The sequence below is a fragment of the Triturus cristatus genome, chromosome 7, assembly GCF_964204655.1.
Source record: "Triturus cristatus chromosome 7, aTriCri1.1, whole genome shotgun sequence".
NCBI classification, from domain to species: Eukaryota; Metazoa; Chordata; class Amphibia; order Caudata; family Salamandridae; genus Triturus; species Triturus cristatus.
In genome coordinates this window covers 40,886,796-40,912,893 of record NC_140590.1, presented here as the reverse complement: position 1 = coordinate 40,912,893, position 26,098 = coordinate 40,886,796, and the positions used below count along the sequence as shown (strand labels likewise).

The following is a 26,098-nucleotide window of genomic DNA, read 5'->3' as shown; positions in this document are numbered from 1 at the left end:
TTGTAAATGTTCTGATGTGTATAAAATGTAGAGCCCTGTATTGGATTATTTGTTCCACCGGCAACCAGTGAAGTGAGCAGGGAGATTGGGAGGGGTACCATTATTTCTGTAGCCCACATACAATCTGTAAGAAAGTAGCCCTTTTTGACATGGTCACCCCCACTTTTTACATCACTAGAGGGTAACTGTTCCTATGACTATGCTGCCGACTAGGCTAGCATTCAAAGTCTAGCTAGAGAGCAAGAGTGGTTGAAATAAACCTATCTCAATCAATGGATGAAGGTTGGGTACAGGGGAAATGCTCATATTTTAAAGGTTACCCTCAGAAAGCTGTTAAGGTGTCATGCGTCATCATTGGGCGTTTTGCTCCTTGTGGGAGTGGCGTTGCAGTCCCCCATGGGCCCCGTAAGAGGGCTATTTGGCGGAGATCTTTTTTAGAGGAACGCTGCAGTGGCGAGTGTGGGTATGTGGGGAGGGTGCACGTGAGTTAAAAATACTGTGATGGGTATCCTAGGTAAAGTTTATTCTGGGGTCCGTACGGTATAGTTAAAAACAGGAAAAAACTGAACTCTTGTCCCTTTCTTTAAAAAGGGGGGGTTCGTTCGATTTTTCAATATTGTGAGTGGTGATGAAGATTAGTAATCAGGTCGACATGTTTCATGCGTTCTCGGTCCCCAATGGATCCTTTCGTGTTTCATCAGGACCGGGAGAGAATTGGGTGCAAAGAAAAACTCGGAACAGGGGTTTGCGAGAGACACACAATACACCCTGTTATTCTGACCTGAATCAGGTAAGCGGTCGGGGTATATCTGAACCCAATCGTTTGTGATCACTCTTACGTATAGATCCAACCTAAAGAGAGAGAGAGAAAGATAAATGGAAAAAGAAACCTTAATGAGGGCGTGCTAATTGGCGATCCGAAAACAGATTGTATCATAGGTAATTCATAAATGTCTTAACTGTATTAGCATTCCATACATGATTGTAGCACAGAACGTGCGTTACATTCTAGCAAATATGTATTATGGTAGTGCAATAATGTAGCGTTATCACCCTTCAGAAACTCGGGGTGCCCAAGAGTATGCACAGCACACGTGACAATGGAGACCAGACCTTACCCCAAAAATTATCCGGGGATGCCTCAACGGCAGGAATAAACGTCTCCGAAGGTTACCTTGTGCAAGGAAGAACAGGAGTAACTAGAGAAATATGAAGAGTAAATTAGCCTACATTGTCTGGATGGTCAGAGCGTAAGGATATCATTCCTGAACATCAGGCAAGGAAATGCCAGAAGGGTAAATTGGACTCGCATTGACCTCCTGCTGAATCTCATTCATACCTGCCCTCAGTCGCTTGTTCGCCGGAGAAGGAAGGGTTCGATGGTGGCTGCTATAATTACGGGAGCTGAGTGGAGGAAAGTAGGAGTAGCCGCCGTCAGGCTAACAACGCAAGTGACGGCTGTTACAACACTAGTATGGCCTCGGTTGTCCGTATTTGGAGCATATATGTGGCCATCTTAGAGGGACTAAAGACACGCTCTGGCATTGGATGCGGAAGGGAAAGGGATTATGTATATCGTCAAATGACAGATGTGGCACGCAGGGAAGTGAGTGATAGCTTTCCTGTGTAAGTGCTGAGTGGAGGAAAGTGGGAGTAACCGCCGTCCAGTTGTAAATGGAAGTGACGGCGGTTGCAGCACTAATCTGGCTTCGGTTGACCATATTAGATCGATTGTGCGGCCATCTTAGAGGGACTAAAGATGCGCTTTGGCCCCAGTTGAGGCACGCGGGGAAAGGAGTGCTGGCTGGCAGATTGGGATGGGTGGGGGGGGGTGCTTGGGTGGTGAAGAGAATGTTATCTCAATCATATCATTAGTACAGATTAAGCCTATCATTTAGGTGACCTTGAAGTAACAGTGGTGGCCCAAATAGAGAGGTGGAAAAAGTGGCCAGACACTGAAAGAGGGGTCTGGGATGTATGTCTTGAACAATGGACAGTGATAACGAGAAGATAATTTGGTATAAGGTCAAAGACATATATTGAATGTCATAGTTGTACACGTCACCCTTATTAATGTCATCTGGAGACAATGACGTATGAACAAGGTATGGGGTAAGAAAAGAGTTACTTGGTGCATTCTGCCCAAGGTATATGTAAGGAAGTGGGTTTCTGTTGTAGTAACCACTCACTTTTTGCCTGATACCTGATGCACTTTTCCTTGGTGTGCCCTGGGTCCCTGCCAATCAGGTACCCAGGGCCTGTGTTCCTTCCCTAAAAACTGTACTAAAGCCTAAACCCAATTGGCATCTCTGGCCACATGTCAGCCCCTGGTAAATGGTACCCTAGGTACCAAGGGCATTGTGACCATTGAAGACCCCTAAGGGCTGCAGTACTTATTGTGCCACCCTTAGGGCCCCTGTACCCTGACACACACACACTGCCTTTGCAGGCTGAGTGTCCTGGTGGGGAACTAAACACAGTCGACATGGCACATATCCCTGTGTGCCATGCCCACAAACCCACTGCCCTGGCATACATCAGCCACCCCTCTTGCTGGGTGCCCTATGCCAGTGGTGAGGACACAGGTGCATGAGCCCTGTGCCCCTACAGTATCCAGGGCCATTCCTGGGCACTGTAAGTGCAGTGATGCCATTAAGAGTATATGGTGCTGGGAGGTTGTCATTACGAACTCCACAGCACTATAATGGCTACACTGAAGACTGACAAGTTTGATATCAATTTTCTCAGCACATTAAGGCCACACTGATGCCAGTGTGGGACTTAATGTAAAATGCACTACAGAGGGCATCTTAGAGATGCCCCCTGAAAGCTAACCTACAATCCACGCCTTGTCTGAGAGGCTGCCTAGGCTGCCACATAGCAGACATGTTGCTGGACCCCTGGGTGGAGAGCCCCCGCTCTCCTGGGCCTGCAACAATGCACATCCTGGGAGAGGTGCTAGGTCTCCTCCCCCAGGATGGGCAGGGGGAAGCTTCAAAGGCATGCCGCCTTTCTGAGCTTCTCCAGGCCACTTGCTGTACTCTGCAACTGGCCCCCACCGGTTCTGACCCCCACTCTTGTGGGAAGACTGGCGGGAAACCCTACGTGAGGAAAGGGTGTGTGCCAGCCTGTGCCAACTCCACCCCTCAGGTGGGAGAGGCGAGGTGAAGCACAACTCCGGGCTCGAGCCATCTTGAGGATGGGGAGCCCTGCCCAATCACAGCTAGGCTCCTGCTCCCCTCCCACCGGAGAGGAGCAAGATAGGGAGTGTACTCACCCCAGGACAGGGATCCATTGGTCCCTGCCCTCACCCTACCTGTAACGCCCCTAAATTTAGTATTTAGGGGCACCCTGAACCTTCCTTCCTCAGATCCCGATTCGAAAACTAGCAAGAAGATCAAGAAACCAGAAGACCCGCCGCGCAGCTGCTAACAAGAGGACAACACCCCCAGCCCTACCGGCCTGTTGATCCTTGTACCTGCTCCTGTGGAACTCCGGCGCCTTCAGTGGTCAGCAACCTCAAAAACCCCGGAGGACCTGACCACCTTGAGACTTTACCAAGACTGAGACTCCCACAAGCAGTGGTTCTGCTCAAACAGCAATACCCCTGGTGCCAGCCAGGAACCGCGAATCCAGCACACTCTGCACCCGCCGAGCCCGGCAGTTGCCTGATGTGAGAAAGTGGCTCTGTATATACTGTTCCTTAATAGGTACAGGGTGTACAGAGTCCACAGTCCCCAAGGGTTTGACAGAGGCTAAAGTTAGATATAACCTTACTCTCTAAAGTGGTAGCTTGGTCGAGCAGTAAGGCAGTATCAGAGGACAGTGTAAAGCATTTGTTGCACACACTCAGCCAGCAAATGGTCTCACACACTCAAGAACTAAACTCTAGGCCAATGGTTTATATAAAAAAAAAATATATGCTTGTTTTATTTTAGAACCAACAATAGGTATCAAAATGTACTTTCTCAGAATGAGATGATTTATATAAATACTTTTGCAATATGCAATTGACTTTTGTAAACAGTTACAAGTAGTTGCAATAGGCAACTCTATTTTAAACACAACAATGCATTGAGCTCAATGGAAATTTCAAGTTGTTTGCAACAGATTACTTTTAGGATTACTTTTGGAATTCCAGGACTGGATCCTAGATTCAGTCCTGGGTCAGTACTTAGAATCAAGTGATGAAAGTCGACTTAATTACTGTGATGATTTTTAAACAATATTTAGCTATTTTAAAAGTTGACAGAAAATATTTCAAAGCAAACAGTCAATGATTTCCTATGGGTAAGTACAGTTGTAGGTATATTTCAGAGTCAGTGCTGGGCACCAAGATCCAGCACTGGGAGCTCACCTAAGAGCAGGTGAGTTTTTTCATTTTCGTTACTCGGCTGATTTTTTGTGAATATTTTAAGATTTCAAAAGTCCACACTTAGAAGAAATTTCAGGAAAAAGCCAGTCAATGTTACCCTATGAAGAAAATAGAGTTATCGGTTTAAAGGTAAGTACTCGACTGGCAGAGTTGAGGTTCTGGGCATAGACTCGGTGGTCCTCCAGGGTCAGGTAGGTACAGTTGGTTCACCCTCAGCGACTCGAGGGCGGCCGGGTGCAGAGAGAGTTAGGCCCAATGTTATCCTATGAGGGATAGGGGGGGCCTTGGTTGGTGGCTGCTGACTAGCAAGCCACACGGCTGTGGGAGCTGGGCTCCTGGTCACTTACTCAGGGCAAGTGGGTAGGTCTAGAGGTTGCACAGCCAGGGCCACTTGGGTGGCTGGGTGCAGGGTGCTTTTGAGCCTTCGGGCGCTCAATTGATTTCAATGGGAAATCTCCGGTTTAGAAAAAGACTGCAAACTCGGGGACGAGGATTCTTCAGGTGCCACCACCACTTCGAGAGGTAAGTTGGGTAGTTGGAGGATAGGTAGGTACCTCGGGATTGGGCACAGGGGGCCGCGGGGCGCCACGTGCAGGGGTGCCTTTTGCTGTCGGGAAATCTTACCCTCTGTTGATCGCGGTAGGGGGGCACCTTGTTCTGAGGCTGCAGGCTTCTTCAGGAGTGTCGAGGGAGGTCCTTGAGTGCCGGACTCGGGGTCACAGTCGCCGTGGGGTCGTCCTCGTGGTCTTTGTTCACTCCGGCACTGGCCATGCTTGGCTGGTGCAGAGTGTGCTGGGTTTGCGGTTCCGGGCTGCTGCCAGGGATTAGAGGTAGGTTTTGAGTAGAGCCTCTACTTGAGGAAATATGAATTTTATGATCAGTTATGTCCCCTATCTTAGACCCCAACGACTCCATGTACATGCTACAAGTACATGTATGTTCCCTCCAGTTCCAGCTATGAAGACGCAAATACATGTGCGTCCAACGCCAACATGTCCTCTTTCAGATCCGCCATGAATGGGTCAAATAGTCCATTCCTAAGTATGATTGGCCACCGACTTTATATGGTTCACTTTTCACGTTTTACAGTTCAGGCGAGTAGGCCCTGAATTCTGTCATCAAGCCTTTTCCTGCTTCTGCCTCTGAAATGCACCAGCCTGGACCTGCATCCGTGTCCATGAACTTTGTCTTACTCCCTGCGCGGCTAGCGGTGCCTGACGCGGCCTGTTGCCTGCCAAAAACTGTATTCAGCCTTCAAGTTATCTGCTCCGCTCCTCATCCAATGCATTCCTGTCTAGTAGTTTAGGTAAACATCCTTCCAGCTACCGAGCAAAAGGCTCGGCCTCGCTATCTCTATGCAAGTAATTCATAGCTCCTTTTACCATGGAAGATTCCTGCCCCCTCGCATCTCATGTAGACACATAGACGCTTGTACATGCACTAACAGTCAGTATAGAATAGATTCCGTCCGAGAGACCTTTCCTTTTGGATAAAACAGTTCCTTAAACAAAGATATTAGATACGATTTGGGATTAGGTTGACCTGACCCCCCAGACTTCTGTCTCCATATGTAGAGCTAAATGTCAATTCCCCTTCACCCTCTAGTTGCACGTCAATCACACGTCAATCACACGTCATGCGGCTGCGCGCGCATCTCTGCCAAATATTTCTGCTGACACTGCAGGATTCTCTTATGGATCCACCCACTTGTGACATCATTTTAAATGACGTTTCTAGTATACGCCTGTATTTACGCCTATTTTCATTACGTATGTGTATTCTTATCTGTATTATCAGCTGTTACGCCTCCTGCATCTGTCTTAATGCAATGCTTTTCATATATATATATTGTTACTTGTCAATGTATTGCCGATCCCTTCCTGAACCTTCGTGGTGATGGAATAAGATTGCCTGGTTCGAACCATAATTCCTTTGTAAGGAATAAAGTCCTTTTCAGAACCTCTAATACCACGGATTCTGCCTCTTATTTTGACTAAGTTATTCTTACTAGACTTTACCGCATAAAAATAGTACAGGTAATTTAAATATTTACCACATAAATTGGCGCCCGAACAGGGACACTTTCTCATCTCACGCGCCGGAGGTGCGTTGCAGGCCCGGTCTCCTGCCACAGCTGGACGGACAAAAACGCGTACCCGCAGGATTTCCTGTATCTCCCTCCGGCCAAGCAGGGGTGACTGAGGCTGCGATCAACACCCAGACGAGGCGGTGAGAAGTGCGAAGTATCCCGACCAGAGCCTAGCTGAGAGAGCAAGATCCGAGGTATACAGAGGCCCACCAGGTTCCGAAGTTCCGAGTCCAGTCGAGTCCGGTCCAGTTCAGTTCAGTTCCGAGGCCTTCCGTTCCGTGCTACCCGGTGAGTACCGTTGCTGGGGAGGCAGTTAGACGTGCACATTAATTTGTGCCGGTCCTGACGGGTTTGGGTACACAGATCCGGTCTGCACTGTTTTAGCAGTGTATCTGTACTGTTTAGCAGTATATCCAGTATGTTCATGTATATAATTCAGTATTATCTAGTATTAGTATGTCAGTAACTAGTTTTCTTCTAATTATCATTGTTCGTTAAATGTTAAATGTTTTACTGTGTTTAAAAATTGTGATATGAATGAGTGTTCATTATTGTGTTTATTGTATTAATTGTGTTCAAGTCCAGTTTGAGTAAGAATCAAGTAGGAAGGTTTAAAGATGCCGTTCTTTTCAAAATTAAGACAGATCAAAACTAGAAAAGGAGTACTCGAAGAAGCTGTTCCCATTCCACCTAGGGACACTCCAGGGTATTTTATGTATCATAAACATGGCCTAGATGCCGTATTATATCTTGACTTATGGGTGGACTACACCAAGAATCTAGCAGAAAGTCAGAGGTGGCCCGCAGCTGGGACATGGGATGCAGATTGCATCATGAGAGTAGAAGAAGAATTATGGAAAAAGAAAGCCAGACAGTCACAGAAAGATGCTATTGAGTTATGGCGTAAAGAATCGCATAGGCGCACAGAGAAAGCGCTCAGACTGGAAGAGAAAAGTAGGGAGAACTCAAATAAAGCCCGAGAAAATGTATTAGTTGAGGAAGGTATCCGAGTAAAAACAGAACAAGTAGACAGACAACGAAATGCTCTTATGAATGGTATGTATCCTCTTTTAGCCGAAGGTCTACCTAAGGCCACCCCGGAAATACCGAAAGATTTGCCACCCCCATTACTCCCGATTAAAGCACATCCCAAGACCGCAAAAGATATTTTCCTTTCCTCCTATTTAGACGATGTAGCTCCGGAATATGTTAATGTTCCACCACACACGCCACCTGTCGATGGTGCTCTACCCCGAGAACATCCGCCCCCAACTCCGCAACCACAAACTCCTCCGCATATTCCAACAGGTCCATTTGTTTCCACCACTTTTCCTGCATCCACAGTTTCTACCTTACACCCCACAAATCCTTTTGTGCCTAGCACCTCAGAAGGTGCGACAGGAGGTGCGGCAGCAATTTTTGCCACGCCACCATCACGAAGCAAATCGTCTCTTAGAGATTTAGCAAACCAACGTACACCCCAAATAGCAACGTCCGACATGTTTAAGGAACATCTTGTAGATTGTAGATATGATCCAGTGCCCGGTAAAAATGACAGAATGCTGCTATCATCACTACGTATACGACGAGCTTCAATGTATTTAACGACACTACCAGGAATGATTAATCATCTAGACAATATATATCGCTTTGTCCAAACAGGGCAAGGCCCTGAAAGTATTGACGAAGCCATGGATTACCAGAAAGTGGATATACAGAGACTACTGTTACGCTTCTTCATAAACTGCTTGATCAGAGACAGAGATAGGTCCGAGGTAGATCAGGATGAAATGCAAGTACTTACCAGATGGGGTCAGAATATATCAGAGGGAAAACATGATAAACAGACATGTATAGTAGCTATGTGCCGGAAAATCCGCAAAGAAGTAGAACGAATACATAAAGCCAGATTGGAGGCAGACAAAACTGAATCAGAGGGAGAAGAGGAGGAAGAATCAGAAATGCCCACAGGACAATTAGAAACGATAGCTTATGTAGGTAGGGGAAGACCTTGTAGTAATACCAGATACTTTAATGATCCAATACGTCCGATACGTCCAGAATGCAACAGACATTTTCAAACCCCTATGCTAAATACGAAGTCCCCTGAACACTTATTCCAGGCTGCTGATAAATTACTCCGAGACCGAAGGGGGTATCATATGCTCGATTCTATGGATGAACAAGAATTAGCCAGGTCAGCAGTACAATGGGCTGACAGTTCTGAAAAATACAGTGATGATGCGCTAGCACACACGTTTTTGAACCTTACCCCAGACGAACAGCGTTTAGCTGGTATATACATGATACAACACCTCGTTATATTGTATAGAAGCCAACACTCCGATCCTGGTCCCCTACCTGATATACTGATAGAATTACTCCCGAATAAATGGAGAGGTTCAGGTACTTATTTGATTAAAGAAATTCTAGAATATCGACACCAGTACATTGTCTTCGTATGCCCAGAACATGTTTCAGTTCCCCCCAAGTTGGAAAGAAAAACGTATCACATAGACAGACAGAATCCCTTACGCGAAGTACACCCAATCAGAGGTGAGGACAATATTTTTAAACGCGTGTTTGTGTACGCGCCCATAACCAAAATTGAATTATTAGAAATGAAGAAAGTAGTACCTAGCCATGACAAAGACCCAGCAGGTTTCCACCGTGAGATAAAAGACATGTTACTCATGGGAGAGTATACTTACCCAGACATTATGAAAATATTAAAAGTCCTATTACCCGCCGGTATTTACGAGAAACTCAAAGAAAAGGAATGGGAGGTGGGAGACCAAAAGATAGATTGGACAGCATTAGAAAACGAAGAAAAGGCCCGAGCTGCAGGTTCAGGGCTTGGGGAAAGGACTACAGCATTACCAGGATTATTAGTGCAGGTACTACCACGTTTATTAACTACGAAAAAGGAAGACTGGGGTGCAATCTCAGCCTGTAAACAAAAACAAGATGAAGACACTAGTGATTTCTATTCCCGATTTGAAAAATGTTTTGGTATTAATAGTGGCATAAAAGCAAGTAGTGAGTCATATCCACATCTGTTTGTGACAAAATTAGTTGAAAATTCTCTGCCCCAAGTTAAGAGTAGAGTGCTGAAATTCGAGAGTACTTGGCAAGGTAACACACCGTCACAGATGTTACAAATGTTACAATATCATCACAATAGAATTAGAGAAGAACAAGAACATGAACAAAGACGTATGAAAGACACGAAAATGAAAATGCTTGTTGCTCAGTCAGTTCCAGCTGACGGTCATAAAAAGGGTACGACACAGTCCAATGATTCAGCGGGTCCTGTTAGAAGGACATGCAACTATTGTAAACAGCCAGGTCATTATATACATGATTGCGCAGTTCTGAAACATAATATCTCTACGGGTATAACGAAAGAGAGACCACGTCCGCCTAGACAGGATCAGATCCAACCACAAGTGCCTCAGAATATACAGCCTATGCCAGCTGTACAGCAGACCGTACCACAACCACAACAAGAACAACAACAACAGCCACAGCCTATTGCTGCAACACAAAACACGACACAACAGATGTACCAGTATGCACAAAATGACTATCCAGAGTATCAGCGCTACACATGAAATAGCCTAGAGAGGGAAGTTGGCCTACCCCTTATTGAGGTTCCTGTAGATCAAGAGGGTCCTTATGTACAGAGTCAAGTATTAGGGAAAGACAGAAAGTTTCTACTCGATACAGGGGCAAGCAGAACCACTATCAGTCACAGCGAAGTCCCAGGGGCACCCCTCTCAGGCTCACAAAATATTTCCCTTGGTTTTTCAGGAAAGCCCACTATTAACGAAGTATCGCAACCACTTGCATTCACAGTCGGTCCATTAACACGGACTACAGATCTATTGCTTACTAAATCATGTCCAGAAAACTTGTTAGGTATAAAAACATTGAAGGCTCTAGGAGCTGTAATATGTTGTTCTCCGGAAGGAGTACGACTATTTTTGCGTGACTTTAAAGGTCACTACGTGTCTAGAGACATGGATCACCGGTTACAGAATCTACCTACACATTTATGGGCACAAGGCCCCACTGATGTAGGTTGTATGCACATTACACCATATCGAGTCACACTCAAAACAGGAGTAGTACTACCACGAATGCGACAATATAAATTACCACCAGATGCTGTAGTGGCTTTGCTGCAAATCATTGACGAGCTCATTGCACAAGGAGTGGTCGTGGAAACCGACTCCAATGTATTTAATTCCCCGATAATTCCGATTCTTAAACGAACAGATCCAAAAGCACCACCAGTATATCGATTAGTTATTGATCTGCGAGAATTAAATAAATGCATTGTACCACAATACCCCGTGGTCCCAGATATCTCTTCATTGCTAACAGCCATAGATTCAGAAGCAATGTTCTTTACTGCAATTGATCTCAAGAACGCTTTCTTTAGCGTCCCAATCGATCCGGAAAGCCAATATTTGTTCGGATTCAGTTTAAATGGACAAAGTTTTAAATTCGCACGCGCACCTCAAGGATTCACAGAAAGCCCCAGCATCTATAGCCAGGCATTGAAAAGAGAACTTGACAGTATCCACATGCCAGCTAACACTGCCCTGCTTCAATACGTCGATGATCTGCTGATCACCGCCCGAAGCGAACCTGAATGTGAAAAAGCATCACTGACGGTTTTACATTTCTTAGCCGACAAGGGGCACAAAGTGTCCCCTTCAAAGCTGCAATTCTGTGTCCAGCAAGTTGTGTACCTTGGGCACTTGCTGTCCAAGGGGGGAAGACAGCTTACACCCGACCGTATCCAGTTAATTGTTAACATGCCGCCACCCAAGACACAAAAGGAGGTATGGGCATTCATAGGCCTCACTTCGTACTGTAGGCAGTGGATCCCTCAATATGCATTTCTAGCGAAACCACTCATTCAGTTGACAACACAGGAGGCAGCGACATCGACTGTCCTCCCTTGGACTCAGGAACATACACAAGCTTTTGAAAGCTTAAAGAAAGCTTTATGCCAAGCACCTGTTTTAGCAACGCCATGTTACAGCAAACGTTTTACACTTTTTGTTACAGAACGTGAAGGTACTGCTTTGTCAGTACTCACGCAGGAACAAGCAGGATCACACAAGCCATGTGCTTATTTTTCTAGTACATTAGATCCCGTAGCTCAGGCTCTTCCTGCGTGCCTGAAATCAGTCGCAGCAACAGCTTTAGCAATCAGACAAAGCGATGCCATAGTGTTAGGACATCAATTGACAGTACAAGTACCACACGCAGTAGAGGTTCTCTTGAACCGGACCCAAACACAACACTTGACTATAGCAAGACTGACGGGCTATGAATTGACATTGTTCCAGCCACACATAGAAATCAGACGTTGTAGTACATTAAATCCTGCCACACTTTTGCCATTAAGTGGAACAGACCCATTGGCACATGATTGTATTGAAGTTATTACTATTACGACGAAACCCAGACAAGACTTGACAGATATTCCATTATCAGATCCAGACCTGACATTGTATGTAGATGGTTCATGCATGAGAACAAATACAGGAGAGTTAGTGGCCGCTTATGCAGTCACAACAGATACTGAAATTATTGAAACGAATTGTATCAATACCTTGTCAGCTCAAGCAGCAGAGCTCATCGCTCTGACACAAGCCTGTATTCAAGCCAAAAATAAGAAAGTCAACATATACACAGATTCACGTTATGCATTCGGAGTCGTCCATGACTTCGGCGTACTTTGGCGAGAGAGAGGTTATTTAACTTCTCACGGTGCCCACATTCAGCACGGTCCCCTTATTCAAGCTCTGTTAGATGCAATACATCTGCCGACTGCAATATCGATTATGAAGTGTAAAGCCCATACAAAAGTGACTGACATTATTTCTCAGGGTAACGACCTAGCTGACAGAACAGCTAAACAGACTGCTCAGAATCAGACTCATCCAACTGACACGACAAAGACAATAGTTCCGACACCAACACACTGCATGACAGTTAAGGATCCCGCCCTTGATGTAATTGACATACAGACACATGCTACACCAGAAGAAATAAAGAGATGGACTGAATTAGGAGGGATCCAAACGGATCAAGGATGGATGACGAAGGGAAAATCTATATGGTTTCTCCCCGACTCAATGGTTCAGGTCATCATTAACACAATACATAGTCCAGCGCACCTAGGAGAGAAAGCTATGCTAGACAGCATTCAACACATTTGGTTCAATAAACACTTGCGAGCAGCAGCTAAACAGAAAGTACGTACCTGCATGATTTGTTGTCCGTTCAATCCAGGAAAAGGCGTACCTGTAGAACAGGGTGGATTTCAACCCCCCGATCACCATTTTGAAGTCCTCCAGATGGATTATATCCAGATGGAACGATGTCGAGGATTCAAATATGTCCTCGTAGTTGTATGCGCTCTTTCCCGGTGGACAGAGGCGTATCCCGTCTCGGATTACACTGCCCCGACTACTGCCAAACAGTTAGTTCGAGAATTCTTCCCACGGTATGGTTTGCCCCGTATCGTGTACTCAGATAATGGCCAGCCGTTCTCATCCGAGCTAATGAAACATGTTTCACTTCTGTTAGGCTAGCAATGGAAATTCCACTGTGTCCGACATCCCGAGGCAGCAGGTCTCGTGGAGCGACATAATCAAACTCTGAAAATTAGACTGTCCAAAGTATGTAGAGAAAAAGGTGTCTACTGGATAGTAGCTTTACCGGTTGCGCTCTTTTACATGAGAATGGTAGCACACTCTCGAACAGGGCTATCCCCGTATGAGGTGATCTTCGGTAGACCACCAAATATGTGGGGTACGCCTATACCTCGTAAAATAACTGATGTTGATTGTAATATGCTGACAGATTACCTGGCTTCCTTGATGTCTGCACTACAATCTTGTCGTTCACAGGTAGCTGCAGCTTTTCCCGATAACACTGAGGTGAAGCCCCATGACGTGGTTCCGGGAGATATTGTACTTGTAAGGAACTTCGACAGAAGGAACCCGCTGGAGCCTCGCTGGCAGTCGCCTAAACTCGTCTTATTGACCACAAGGACAGCTGTGAAGATTGAGGGACGTAAAGGGTGGTTGCACTCGAGCCATATCAAAAAATTTCATGGACTATCATCCGACTTGAATTATCAGCCCTGCATTCCCTCACAGACTGACTCAAAACTCCCCCTGGTTGACAAGACAGAAAAAGAAAACTATAAACTGAAACTAAGGTCTAGCAAGTCAGACAATTTGATTGTTTAAGTCCTCTCCAAGGTGAATCGGTTGAATTTGTCTCTGACATGTATCCTCTAGACCGAAATAGAGAGAGAAATAGACAGAAACAGCTCAAGAAACATGCGTACTGTAAATCACTTCGTAGTCACTGCATAGTGACATTGTTAATTATGTTTTTTCTAAGTCTTCTGATTATCATTGCCAGTATATTATTACACATGTATTACCCTATTTCCAAGCGTGCTTCCAATGCTACTGCCGAACATTCTTTTAGCGAATTACCCCCGCATGAGTTGTCCTATAGATTTGCGCCGCGCAACAACACATTCATTAGTATGTTACATCATTCTCATCAGACCAGCAATGCTACAAATTGTTGGATATGTGGCCGACTCCCTCCCTATCAGAAATATAGGGGAGTTCTGCCCCTCTTTCCGTATCCATTCACACACAATGGCTCCTGTGGAGCATGGTTTAGTTTGATTAATTCCCTAGATTCAAATTCAGTAGTTTATCAAGACAACTGGGTTTGGGGAAACCTGAACCTAGTTTTACTTAAAGTCTGCTACCCTAACAAGGAGGGACTTCCCAAAAGAACAGGAACTGATCTAGAAAATGAAGTATATGGACTAGGTAACTTTACACTTAATCTCATGATCCTGAATGTTGAATCCGAAGCTACACCAATCTTGCCCGCTATGTCAGTATTTCCAGTTAGAGGCGAATTATGTGTAAGAAAGAACGGTTCAATACACATGGGCCATAGTAAATGTACCACTGTAATAGAATTCAATGATAAAGGCAAGTCTACATTTAGAGCTTCTCGTCACTCCTACTTCATCTGTGGTCACACCGCATACATACGCCTACCCCTAGATTGGGATGGTACCTGTTACATTGCATTCCTTCTACCACCTGTTTTCCTAGCCCCGCCTGATTACCATAGGAATACCCATTTAGTACACAATAGACAGCAGAGAGATCTCCCGATTGTCGACTACACCGAAACAGCATGGGAGCAATACACAGATTTCAATAAAGGTTTCTTTCCCTACATAGGTACAGTCACTAATAGTAAGTTGATACGTAGATTAACTAGAACCCTTGAAGCAGTAGTGAATGAAACTACTTCCGCCTTAGGCAACTTAACAGAGGAGCAGTCTGCGATGCGGATTGTTGTTCTTCAAAATCGTCTTGTCCTTGACGTCATCCTGGCCGATAGGGGCGGAGCTTGTAGGGTCATCGGATCAAGTTGCTGTGTTTTCATACTAGAAAACGCGCCGTCAGTATATAAAGCCATAACTCGACTTCATAAGATCGTAAGCCAGATACACCAGAATCCAGGCACCTGGACTTGGTCCGGTTGGTTCTGGAGCGTGTTGTCAGCCTGGGGATGGAGGATCCTATCCTTCCTAGGTATTGGCTTTCTCATACTATTCAGTTGCTGCTTGTGTCTACAATGTGGGCCAGCGATTTGTGGTCTGTGTGCCACATCGTGTATCCCGCCTTCAAATTTTCATTCGAGATCCCGGAAGAAGAAAGAAGAACAAATGATGCTATATGAACAGATTGATGGATTGATGAAAATGGATATTTCATAAGGGTCCGTAGGGGACAAGGAGGGAATGAGGAAATATGAATTTTATGATCAGTTATGTCCCCTATCTTAGACCCCAACGACTCCATGTACATGCTACAAGTACATGTATGTTCCCTCCAGTTCCAGCTATGAAGACGCAAATACATGTGCGTCCAACGCCAACATGTCCTCTTTCAGATCCGCCATGAATGGGTCAAATAGTCCATTCCTAAGTATGATTGGCCACCGACTTTATATGGTTCACTTTTCACGTTTTACAGTTCAGGCGAGTAGGCCCTGAATTCTGTCATCAAGCCTTTTCCTGCTTCTGCCTCTGAAATGCTCCAGCCTGGACCTGCATCCGTGTCCATGAACTTTGTCTTACTCCCTGCGCGGCTAGCGGTGCCTGACGCGGCCTGTTGCCTGCCAAAAACTGTATTCAGCCTTCAAGTTATCTGCTCCGCTCCTCATCCAATGCATTCCTGTCTAGTAGTTTAGGTAAACATCCTTCCAGCTACCGAGCAAAAGGCTCGGCCTCGCTATCTCTATGCAAGTAATTCATAGCTCCTGTTACCATGGAAGATTCCTGCCCCCTCGCATCTCATGTAGACACATAGACGCTTGTACATGCACTAACAGTCAGTATAGAATAGATTCCGTCCGAGAGACCTTTCCTTTTGGATAAAACAGTTCCTTAAACAAAGATATTAGATACGATTTGGGATTAAGTTGACCTGACCCCCCAGACTTCTGTCTCCATATGTAGAGCTAAATGTCAATCCCCCTTCACCCTCTAGTTGCACGTCAATCACACGTCAATCACACGTCATGCGGCTGCGCGCGCATCTCTGCTAAATATTTCTGCTGACACTGCAGGATTCTCTTATGGATCCACCCACTTGTGACATCATTTTAAATGACGTTTCTAGTATACGCCTGTATTTACGCCTATTTTCATTACGTATGTGTATTCTTATCTGTATTATCAGCTGTTACGCCTCCTGCATCTGTCTTAATGCAATGCTTTTCATATATATATTGTTACTTGTCAATAATGTATTGCCGATCCCTTCCTGAACCTTCGTGGTGATGGAATAAGATTGCCTGGTTCGAACCATAATTCCTTTGTAAGGAATAAAGTCCTTTTCAGAACCTCTAATACCACGGATTCTGCCTCTTATTTTGACTAAGTTATTCTTACTAGACTTTACTGCATAAAAATAGTACAGGTAATTTAAATATTTACCACATACTCATGGGAGTCCTAGGGGCTTAGAGCCAAAAGGTAGCCAGGTCCTCCGGGGTTTGTGAGGTTGCTGGCCACAAGAGATGCTGGGTTGGAGCAGGAGCAGGTTCGAGGGTCGACAGGCCGGTAGGTGCTGGGGCCAAAGTAGTTGGTGTCTTCCTCTTCCAGGGCAGTGTGTGTGTTAGGGTACAGGGCCTCCAAGGGTGGCACAATGAGTGCTGCAGCCCTTAGAGGCCTTCCCTGGTCACAAGGCCCTGGGTACCATTTACCAGGGGCTGACATGTGGCCAGGGTTTGCCAATTCGGGTTTTGTGTGTTTTAGGGAAGGAACATAGGCCCTGGGCACCTGATTGGCAGGAGTCCAGGGCACACTCAGTCAAAGTACGTTCAGCAATTCTGCAAAAAGTGGGGGCATACCATGCAAGAAAGATGGCACTTTCTCACACCCGAGTGGACAAAGACCCTGAGGACGTCCCCCCGGCGATTCTGACCTGGAATCAAGTGCCCAAGGACCCTCCTCGACGCCTGCAGCCTCAGAACCACGGACCCCTCCAACCACGACCAGCAGGGGGTAAGATTTTCCGATGTCAAAAGACACCCTGCACCCGGCACCCCACGGCCCCCTGAGCCCAACTGCTGGGTGCCTACCTATCCCCCAAGATCCCAACTTACCCCTCGAAGTGTTGGTCGCTCCTGAAGATCCTCCATCCCCGAGCCTGCAGCCTTTGTTCACATTCCAAGATCTCCCTTGAATAACATTGAGCGCCCGACGGCTCAAAAGCACCCTGCACCCAGCCGCCCGATTGCCCCTGTGTTGGAAATTGGGCTATTGGTAGGGGCAAATGTGGGTCTGCCACTGACAATACCTTGTGCACTACCTTGTGCCGCTGAGGGTGTACGAACTCTACCTACCTGACCCTATGCCCAGAACATTAACTGCCAGTTACGATACTGCGTCCTTGGACCAGACTATCGGGAGTTGACGCTGCAGGAGCGTCCTGGTCGCCGGCGCGAGCGATAAGTCTAGGGGGACCGACTTCCCCATATTCATCCTGAATCCCGATACTGCCGCGAATGTAGTCAATTCCTCGATACAAGCCGGCAGGGCCCGAAGCGGATCCTCCAAGGAGAAGATCACATCATCAGCATATAAGCTGACTGCGTGATAAAATCCGCCCATTTTCACTCCCTTTACCTCTGGGTTGTTCCGTACACGCTGTGCGAAAGGCTCCATGTATAAGGCGAAGAGTAAAGGCGACAGCGGGCATCCCTGCCTCGTGCCTCTCTCTATGTTAAAGCTCCCGGAGCTGCAGCCATTGACCCTCACGACCGCGGTTGGGGATCCGTAACAGTTGAATATCATGTTGCGGAACTTGTCCCTGATCCCTATTTTCGCCAACACCCGCTCTAGGTAAGGCCAATGCACTCGGTTGAATGCTTTTTCAGCGTCCACTGCCATCAACATTCTCTCACCCCGGATCTGCGACGCCTGTTCGATAATATGTGTAATCCGCTTGGTGTTGTCTTACCGTCTGCCTCCCCGTAACAAAGCCCGCCTGGTCTGGATCTATAAGCCCCGGCAAGAGGGGGGCTAGGCGGGCTGCCAGGATCCCCGTATACAGTTTAAGATCTACATTCAGGAGGGATATCGGTCTGTAGGAGCCGCAATGTGATCTGTCCTTCCCCAGTTTAGGGATGACCGTCGGGGACGCCCGCAGCAGATCCGGCGGCATGGCCCCCGCCTCCGCGAAGGTGTTAAAGAAGCGCGTGAGTATCGGTGCGAGTGAAGTGCAAAATGTTTTATAGAAGAGGGCGGTATAGCCATCCGGTCCCGGGGATTTACCGTACTTAAGTTTGGCAATAGCGGAGATCAACTCCTCCACACGAATGTCCCTATCCAGACTCTCTGCTTGCAGCGGTGTCAGCGATGGCAGAGCGACCGAGTCTAGGTACCTTTGCGTTGCGGGCGTGTCCGGGGGGTGCCCGGCATAGAGGTCTGCGTAGTACTGGCGAAAACGTTCCGCGATATGGGCGTCCTCTGTGACTGCAGACCCTGTGGGGTCGGTGATCATCTTCACCAGGTGTTTGTCTCGCCATTCTGAGCCTGCTTGCCAATAATCGGCTGCACCTGTCTCCCCCAGTGTAGTAGGCATGCTTAAGACGGAGCGCTGCGTATTCCGCGCGGTCCATATCCAGGGCCACCAGGGTCTTTCTTGCCCCCTGAAGCTGCCGCCAAATCCGGGGAGCCCCCGTTCGGCGATGCATGTGCTCCAGGACTTTCTGCGTGAGTTCCTCTCGCTTACTCCGTCTCTGTGCATTGTCTGCCGCCGATATCGTGATGAATTCCCCCCGCAATACTGCTTTCAGAGCAGCCCATTGAGTCGCCCTGGAGGTATCCGGGTTCTCATTGTGGGATTGATATTCCCGAATCGCGGTCGTCACTTGCTTGATTACGTCTCCTCTGTATAATAAGGTGTCCCGCAGACGCCACACCCGGGGGGTACTGGAAACCGGCGGCAACAAAAAAGTAGCCGATACGGGGGCATGGTCCGACATGGAGATCACCCCTATCTCCACCGCCGTTGCGAGAGTGCTGACCGGACCGGTGACCAGAAAGTGGTCTAGCCGTGCGTACGTTTTATGTGCATGTGAGTAGTAGGAATAGTCCCGTTCCGCCAGGTGGAGGTGGTGCCACAGGTCTATCAAGCCCATGTCTGCCAATTGAGCCCTGCTTCCAGCCGAGAATTCCCCCGCCTGCGGCGAACGTTGGGCGGATCTATCCAGTGTCGAGTCGAAGACTAGGTTAAAGTCTCCCCCTAGAATGATGTGCCGGTCAGGGGTAGCCGTAACTTCTCCCAGCGCCGCGTTAAGAAAGTGGTCTTGCCGCTCGTTCGGGCCGTATAGGGACCCAATTGTGAAGGCGATACCCGCCACTTTGAATCTATAGACCAATAGTCGACCCCGCTGCTCTGCTTGTTTATGGAGGACTTCTCCCCGGAAGCGTTGAGCCACCAAGATCGCCACCCCAGCAGTTTTAGTGTTGTTGGAAGAGAAGAGCTGTGTGGGAAATTTGTGAGAGCGCAGCCTAGCCCAGTCCTTAGGTAGGAGATGCGTTTCTTGAAGGAGACAGATATCTGCCTGAGTATTCTCCAATAAGGAGAGCACCGCACGCCTTTTGGTCGGGTTGTTGAGGCCCCGAACATTAAGCGTAACTATCTTAAGACTGGTGGGTGTCATGTGAGAAGACAAGTGTGCCCGCGCTGTACCCTCCTTGTGCCGCAGACCATGTCAGTGAGGTCGCCATCCCCGCCTTAAAGTCGGTCCCGCACTGGACGATACCTCCCCCCTCCCCGCCTCCTTCCCCTCCCGTGCCCCTCCCCCGTAGGGTTCCCGCTCTCCCTTCCCCTTCCCGCCTTAACTGCAACAAAACCAATTTCCCCCCCCCCCCCCGCCAGCCCCCTCGCCCCCCCCGGCCCCAAACCTGTAAGCTGAAGTAGGCTGTTGCGATCTCCCCCCGGAGTGCTCATACGCCGTCAGCGCAATGTCGCTGGAGCCGTTGTTCTCGGCCACCTCTGATTCTGCGTTTGCTGTACTAGCCCGGATGGTGGGCGTGTCTGGCCACGCCGGTCGGTCTCAGGAGCGCTGCCTGGACACTCGCCACCAGCCTCCCCCTCCAGAGTGCCCCCAGCGCTGCGAGGTTGTGTCCTCCTCTCCAGCTGTCAGGCCCAGGACCCCGCACGTCTCCTGCAGGGAGCGCAGCTGGTGCAGGACCCCGTTCCATCGGAAGGTGAGTCTAAAGGGGTGGCCCCAGGCGTAGGGTGTGCGATGTTCTCTCAGGAAGTCTGTGGCTATTTTGAATGTCCTCCGTTTCTGGAGCGTGATTGCCGACAGGTCCTGGTATAATGCCACCGAGTGTCCCCGGAAAGTCCAGGGCTGTCGCTTAGGTGCCTCTGCCATTATGCGCTCTTGTAGCTGGGTAGTCTGGGAGGTAGGCTAGGATGTCCGGGGGGGTGGCGTAGACCCCCTCCTTTGTGCCCCCACTCTGTGCGCCCTGTCTATTCGAATGGGAAACTCCTCCGGTTCTCCCAGGACCTCCTGGAACAGCTCTCTCAGATAGCATGCAATGTCCGTTCCCTCTTCCACCGATGGAACCCCGCGAACCCTTATGTTGTTTCGCCGAGACCTGTTTTCTAGGTCTTCGGCATGTGCTTTGAGATCAATCTGCTGGTCCCTGAGTCGCAGCACTTCCTGTTGTAGCTGTTCGAACTCCTCATCCCTCCGTTGGCCTGTATCCTCCACCGCGGCTACCCGTTCGCCCAGGCTATCCACCTCTCGTCGGATTTCCCGCACTTCGCTGGCTACTTCTTTCTTCAGGGTTTGGAAGTCCTCCCTCAGAGATCCGAAGAGGGATTCCATAAAGGACCGGGTGAGCGGGGGTTCCCCCCCGTCGGGGTCCGGAGCATTACTGGAGGTGTGGGGAGACTGCTGCCCTCTGTCCGTTCTGTGCGATTGCCGGCCCAGGAGCTCAGGGAGAGTGCGCTCCCCCTTCCTCCCTCCCCTGCTGCCTGCCATGTCCGCAGGGCCGGGACGCGAGGCGAATCTGCCGCGTTGCCGGCCCCTCGCCGGATCAGTCGTCTAGGCTCTGCGTCTCCGTGCACCCCCTCCGCACCACTGCTCCCTCGTCCTCCTGACCCTCTCCTCTGGTCGTGCAGGCGGCGCGCCTTAGTCCATGCCACCTGTCTGTCTGTGGCTCGAATCACCGTTCGTCCAACTGCGACCCCCGTCCACTCGGCCACCGTCTCCCGGGCTGGCGCTCCGGCGGTCCCGGCGGCGGCTGGGTCCGGCCTCCCTGCTTTGTCTGTCGTCCTCGCGCCTCCGGTCCGCCCCGGCTCTCTTTGGGGCCACTCCGGCCGCTATGCCGCTGCCCCCACTCCCACGCCTCCGATCCGCAGGACGTGGGGTCTCCAGTCTCTCGTCTGTCTCCCCGGCCGGGCCTCTGCGCCCTCCTTGTGATCCTGGGGAAGGGGGGGATGGGGGGGTGGGGCCAGATCGTTCGTTACCTGATCCAGGCGCCCGTGGCCTACTCCAGCTCGTCCCGTGGGGGTCCCCCGTAAAGCACTTCGCTCCTAGGGTCCTTGTCCTGGCCCCTTTCTGGCCGTCTCCCGCGCGCCCGAGCTCCCCACCGCTGCCTCTGCACTCTCGCTGCCGCCGCGCTCACCGGGTGGGGGCGCCGTCCGCGTGTCCACTCGCTCGTTGCCTCGTGGAGCCGTCCTCCGCTGCCCCCTACGGCCCTGAATTTCTCCACCGGCTCCGCCGCCACACTGGTACCTCTTGCTCAGGCTTCCTCCTCCCGTGCAGTCCTCTCTCAAGGCCAGCCCTAGGCAGGGCGCGTGCCTTCCGGGGCCTGGTCACCCCTTTGCCCACCACCGATGGTGTGATCACTCCGCCTTTGCCGCTGCCGGTGCTCGCAATCGGACCCCGGTCCTCAGCTTCACCGGGTAGCAGGCCTAGTCGTCAAGTCCGGCCCTCGCGTGGCCTCACGTCCGGGCACGCCCTCCCCGCACCTGGCCCGGCACCCCGCTTCTTCTCGGTGATCTCTTCCCCAGTGAGCCGGCGAGCGCCGTCAGCGTGTCCGTGTGCTTCAGCGCCTGGCACGACCTCCCCCAGTGCTCCTCCGTCTCCGCAGCTCCGTCTTTCGGAAGGCCAGGGGGTTGGTCCGCGTTAGCTCCAAGTCCGGAGGCTCAGAGGCCCGGCAGCCGGCCGGAGGGACGTCCCCTCACCGCTCCAGCGTTCTTCCCCCTTCGCGGGCACCGCCGCTGGCTTCCTGTCCTTCCTTCCCCAGCCTGCTCATTCACACCGCCACCGTTCTTCGGGGGGACTCTCTTGCTTCCGTTCGTCGCGGCACCCTCGCCAGATCCTCACAGCCCGTCGGGCCGGGCCTCTCCTCCCGCGGCCCCCGGGCCGCCGCTCCCCCACCAGGGCCAACTCTCGATCTCTGCTGCGAGGGATCGCGTCTCGCCGCCGCCCTCGGCAAGGCCCCGCCAGCGAGTCCGGGCTCTCGCGTAGATCTCTGGCCAGGAGCGCTCTGCCCGGCCCGGCTCGATGCTCTGCCCCTTCCCGGCGCCTCAGCTCCCGCGGCTCTCTAGTCCCCGCCGAGGCGTCCTGGGGGTCCCGAGCCTCCTCACAGCTCCCCACCTGAGCTCCGCCGTCCCCGCTGCTGGTTTTCGTCACTGCATGGGGGGAGATACTGCTGCTAGACCGGAGCTAGGGGCCCAACGGAGCGGGAGCCGGCAGGGAAAGCGTCCGCTCACGCCGCCATCTTAGCCACGCCCCCCTTAAAAGTAATTTTAACCTTAATTACCAGTAACTTGAATTTCCTTTCATAGGATATCATTGCCTGCTTTTTGCTGAAAACATTTGTGACGATTTTTGCAAACTACAAATATTCTTTAAAAATCGTACCAACTGTGAAAACATAATTACTTACCTGTTTTAGATCGATGTCCCAGTACTGAGCCTAGGAGCCCAGCACTGGATTACAAAAGTAACGAGAAGTTACTTTACCCGTAACTTGAATTTTCTTCCATAGGAAACCATTGACTGTTTTTCTGTGAAATGTCTTAAAGTGTCGATTTTGCAAACTAATAAATATTCGTTAAAAATCGCCTTTATAACTTTAACGCAGTTTCTCAACTGCTTACAGGTGGTACACTAGTGCTGGATCCAGGATCCAACACTGACCTAGAAAAAGTAACTATAACCCCACTTACCTGCTAAGTGAATTTTCTCCCCTAGGATAACATAGCTAATTTGATCAGAAAAAGTTCAACTTTTAAAATAGCATAATATTGCTTAAACATCACAACATTAACTAAAACGTATTTACTCACTTGTTTCCAAGAACTGTCCCAGTGCTGAATCTGGGATCCAGTCCTGGAGTTAGAAAAGTAATCCTGAAAATAATCAATTGCATACAACTTAAAATTTCCATTGAGCTCAATGTATTATTGTGTTTGAAATTGTGTTACCTATTGCAGCAAACTGTAACTATTGCATTTCAAGTCAATTGCCTCTTGCAAAGTATTTAAATAAAGCATCTCATTCTGAGAAAGTATATTTTGATACCTCTTGTTTGTTCTAAAATAAAACGACCATATATTTTTATATACAAACCATTGGCCTAGAGTTCAGTTCTTGAGTGTGTGAGAACATTTGCTGACTGAGTGTGTACAACAAATGCTTTACACTGTCCTCTGATACTGCCTTACTGCTTGACCAAGCTACCACTTTAGAGAGTAAGGTTATATCTAACTTAAGCCTCTGCCAAGCCTCTGGGGACTCTGGACTCTGTACACCCTGTACCTATGTGGGAACAGTATATACAGAGCCACTTTCCTACAGTATATCATCATTCAGTCCTTGGGCGCAGATCGATGCAGTAGCAGGCCCAGCACCTCACCGTAATCCTGAATGTAAGGAGTTGTCTATGACGCCACTAGCACGGATATCTCGCTTATGACCAAGGCGAAAGCCTGCTGGCTCTCCTCCAGAAGGTCATGTAATCTGAGATAACTGGTAAGCCGTCTAGCTGGGTGCTTTTCCTTACTGGTGGCAGTGACTGGCAACAGGATAACATTGTGAAAAGTCAAATGTGTTTTGCTCAGGAGTGTTAACTTAAGACATGATCACATCGAACAACGCTCCAGAGGTCAGACAGGCGCTGAAGACCTGATAAAGGTTATAGCTGATGACCGGCAGAAGGCTCTGGAGGGTGCTGACTGGACAGTCACTGTCTAAGAAGTCTGATTTGATCTCTGTTTTATTCATCTCTCTTTACAGATTGGACAATGGGGGAGCGGTGCCAGTTCTGCCAGCCGGGGAGCTTTGGCAATGCCACACTGAAGGGTGGGTGCCAGCAGTGCGCCTGTAATGGTCATGGCTTAGCGTCATTGGGTTTTTGTGATGTGGACTCCGGGGTCTGCTACTGCACGGACAACACTGAAGGGGAGCACTGCGAACGATGCATTTCTGGCTACTATGGTGATCCCAGGTGAGTAAACTCCCACTCGGGTTTATCCCAAAGGAGTGTTCATTTGTCATAAGGGCTCCCACTCTCCCATTATGCTTGTTTTGGCTGTCTGTCTCTCAAGACTTCATTCCCATCTTCATCAACATGCCTATCTTTGTCTTCAGCAACAATCATTTTCTCTACACACACCTCTATATCTGATTCAGATTCACCCAGATACAGCATAACACAGTATTGTCAAATATATTGCTCTTCTTGAGACTAGAGGCTTAATTTAGAGGGCAGTATAGAATGAAACCCTCAAAATAACTGCATGACTTGCATGATCATGTACATGATCCGCTGGCCTTACGTCCACCTTACAACCCCCCTCAAAGCCTCAGCAACATCCGGCAGGCACCACAGACCATACTTTTTAGCCCTGGGGAAAATGTTTGCCAGTACCCATGCTATAAAAAACAATGTTTTATACAAAATGAATGGACTAACCTTTCTTGTATGCAAAATACCCTGATTAAGTGTTGAAAATGACAGAAAATGACATTAAAACAGCCAAATAACGCAAAGGAAGTGATCACACCACAGAGAGACATGGTGCGCATAAATAAATGCCTGTATACAAAAAACACACAGAATATACAAAGAACCTGATTTAGGAATGATCACAACTCTGAGCTCTGCCTAGCAACAGGTATGGAATAGTGGGTGTTATAGGGTTGACAATATTTCGACCTAAAATAATTTGTGAGGTCTCATGAGGGCTAAAACATTGTGGGACAACTGTGTAAAAAACACATCTCTAATAACAGTAATTGTAGAGACGATTGAGATAAAATGCAACACATGGAAAGTCATATTCGAGGCATATGAGCTGCAGAATTCACACTCTGTGCAATAGATCGCCATCTGGTGTTGAGCTCGGATGCTTGCACCTTGTTGTTGTCCTGGAAGAAGTCTTTTGTAGTCACAAGATAGGTGACTCCTCCCTTGGACGATAGTGCGCATGGGCATCGACTCCATCCTCAGATTGTTTTTTTCCGCCATCGGGTTAGGATGTAACTTCAGCGATCCGGTTCGGTACAGTGTTATCCAAACCTTTTCAATGCGCTACTCAAATACTCTATTCCGGTCGTCAACTTGGGCCGCTGGGCCTATCGGCGCCATTCGGGCCTACGGCTAATGGAAAGGACTCCATTCAAAAAATGCCCCCAGTGTGGAGCTAAATTTCCACACAGCGTCCAACACAAGGTCTGCAACCTCTGTCTCTCGCCCGAACACGAGGAGAAAAACTGCCAAGCTTGCGCCTCTGTCCGCGCCAAGAAGACTGTCCGTGATCGCCGGGCCCGACGACACGTTATGGCGCAACAAGCTGCACCGGTGCCATAAGACATCTTTGATGAAGATCCAGCACTGGGAGCTCACCTAATCGCAGGTGAGTATTTTCGTTTTCGTTACTCGGCTGATTTTTGGTGAATATTTTAAATTTTGAAAACTCCACACACAGAAGAAACAAGTCAATGTTACCTTC

At 48.8% G+C, this 26,098-nt stretch overlaps 1 protein-coding gene across 1 annotated transcript in view; it reads left to right on the top strand.

Annotated features, from left to right (window-relative positions):
• The window catches only part of MEGF8 (multiple EGF like domains 8), a 634,126-nt gene that overhangs the window by 309,517 nt on the left and 298,511 nt on the right, over positions 1-26,098 (top strand). Inside the window, exon 23 of the mRNA XM_085615576.1 lies at positions 24,381-24,591. Within this exon, the coding sequence (XP_085471702.1) occupies positions 24,381-24,591 (211 nt within the window). The remainder of the gene's footprint in view (positions 1-24,380; positions 24,592-26,098) is intronic.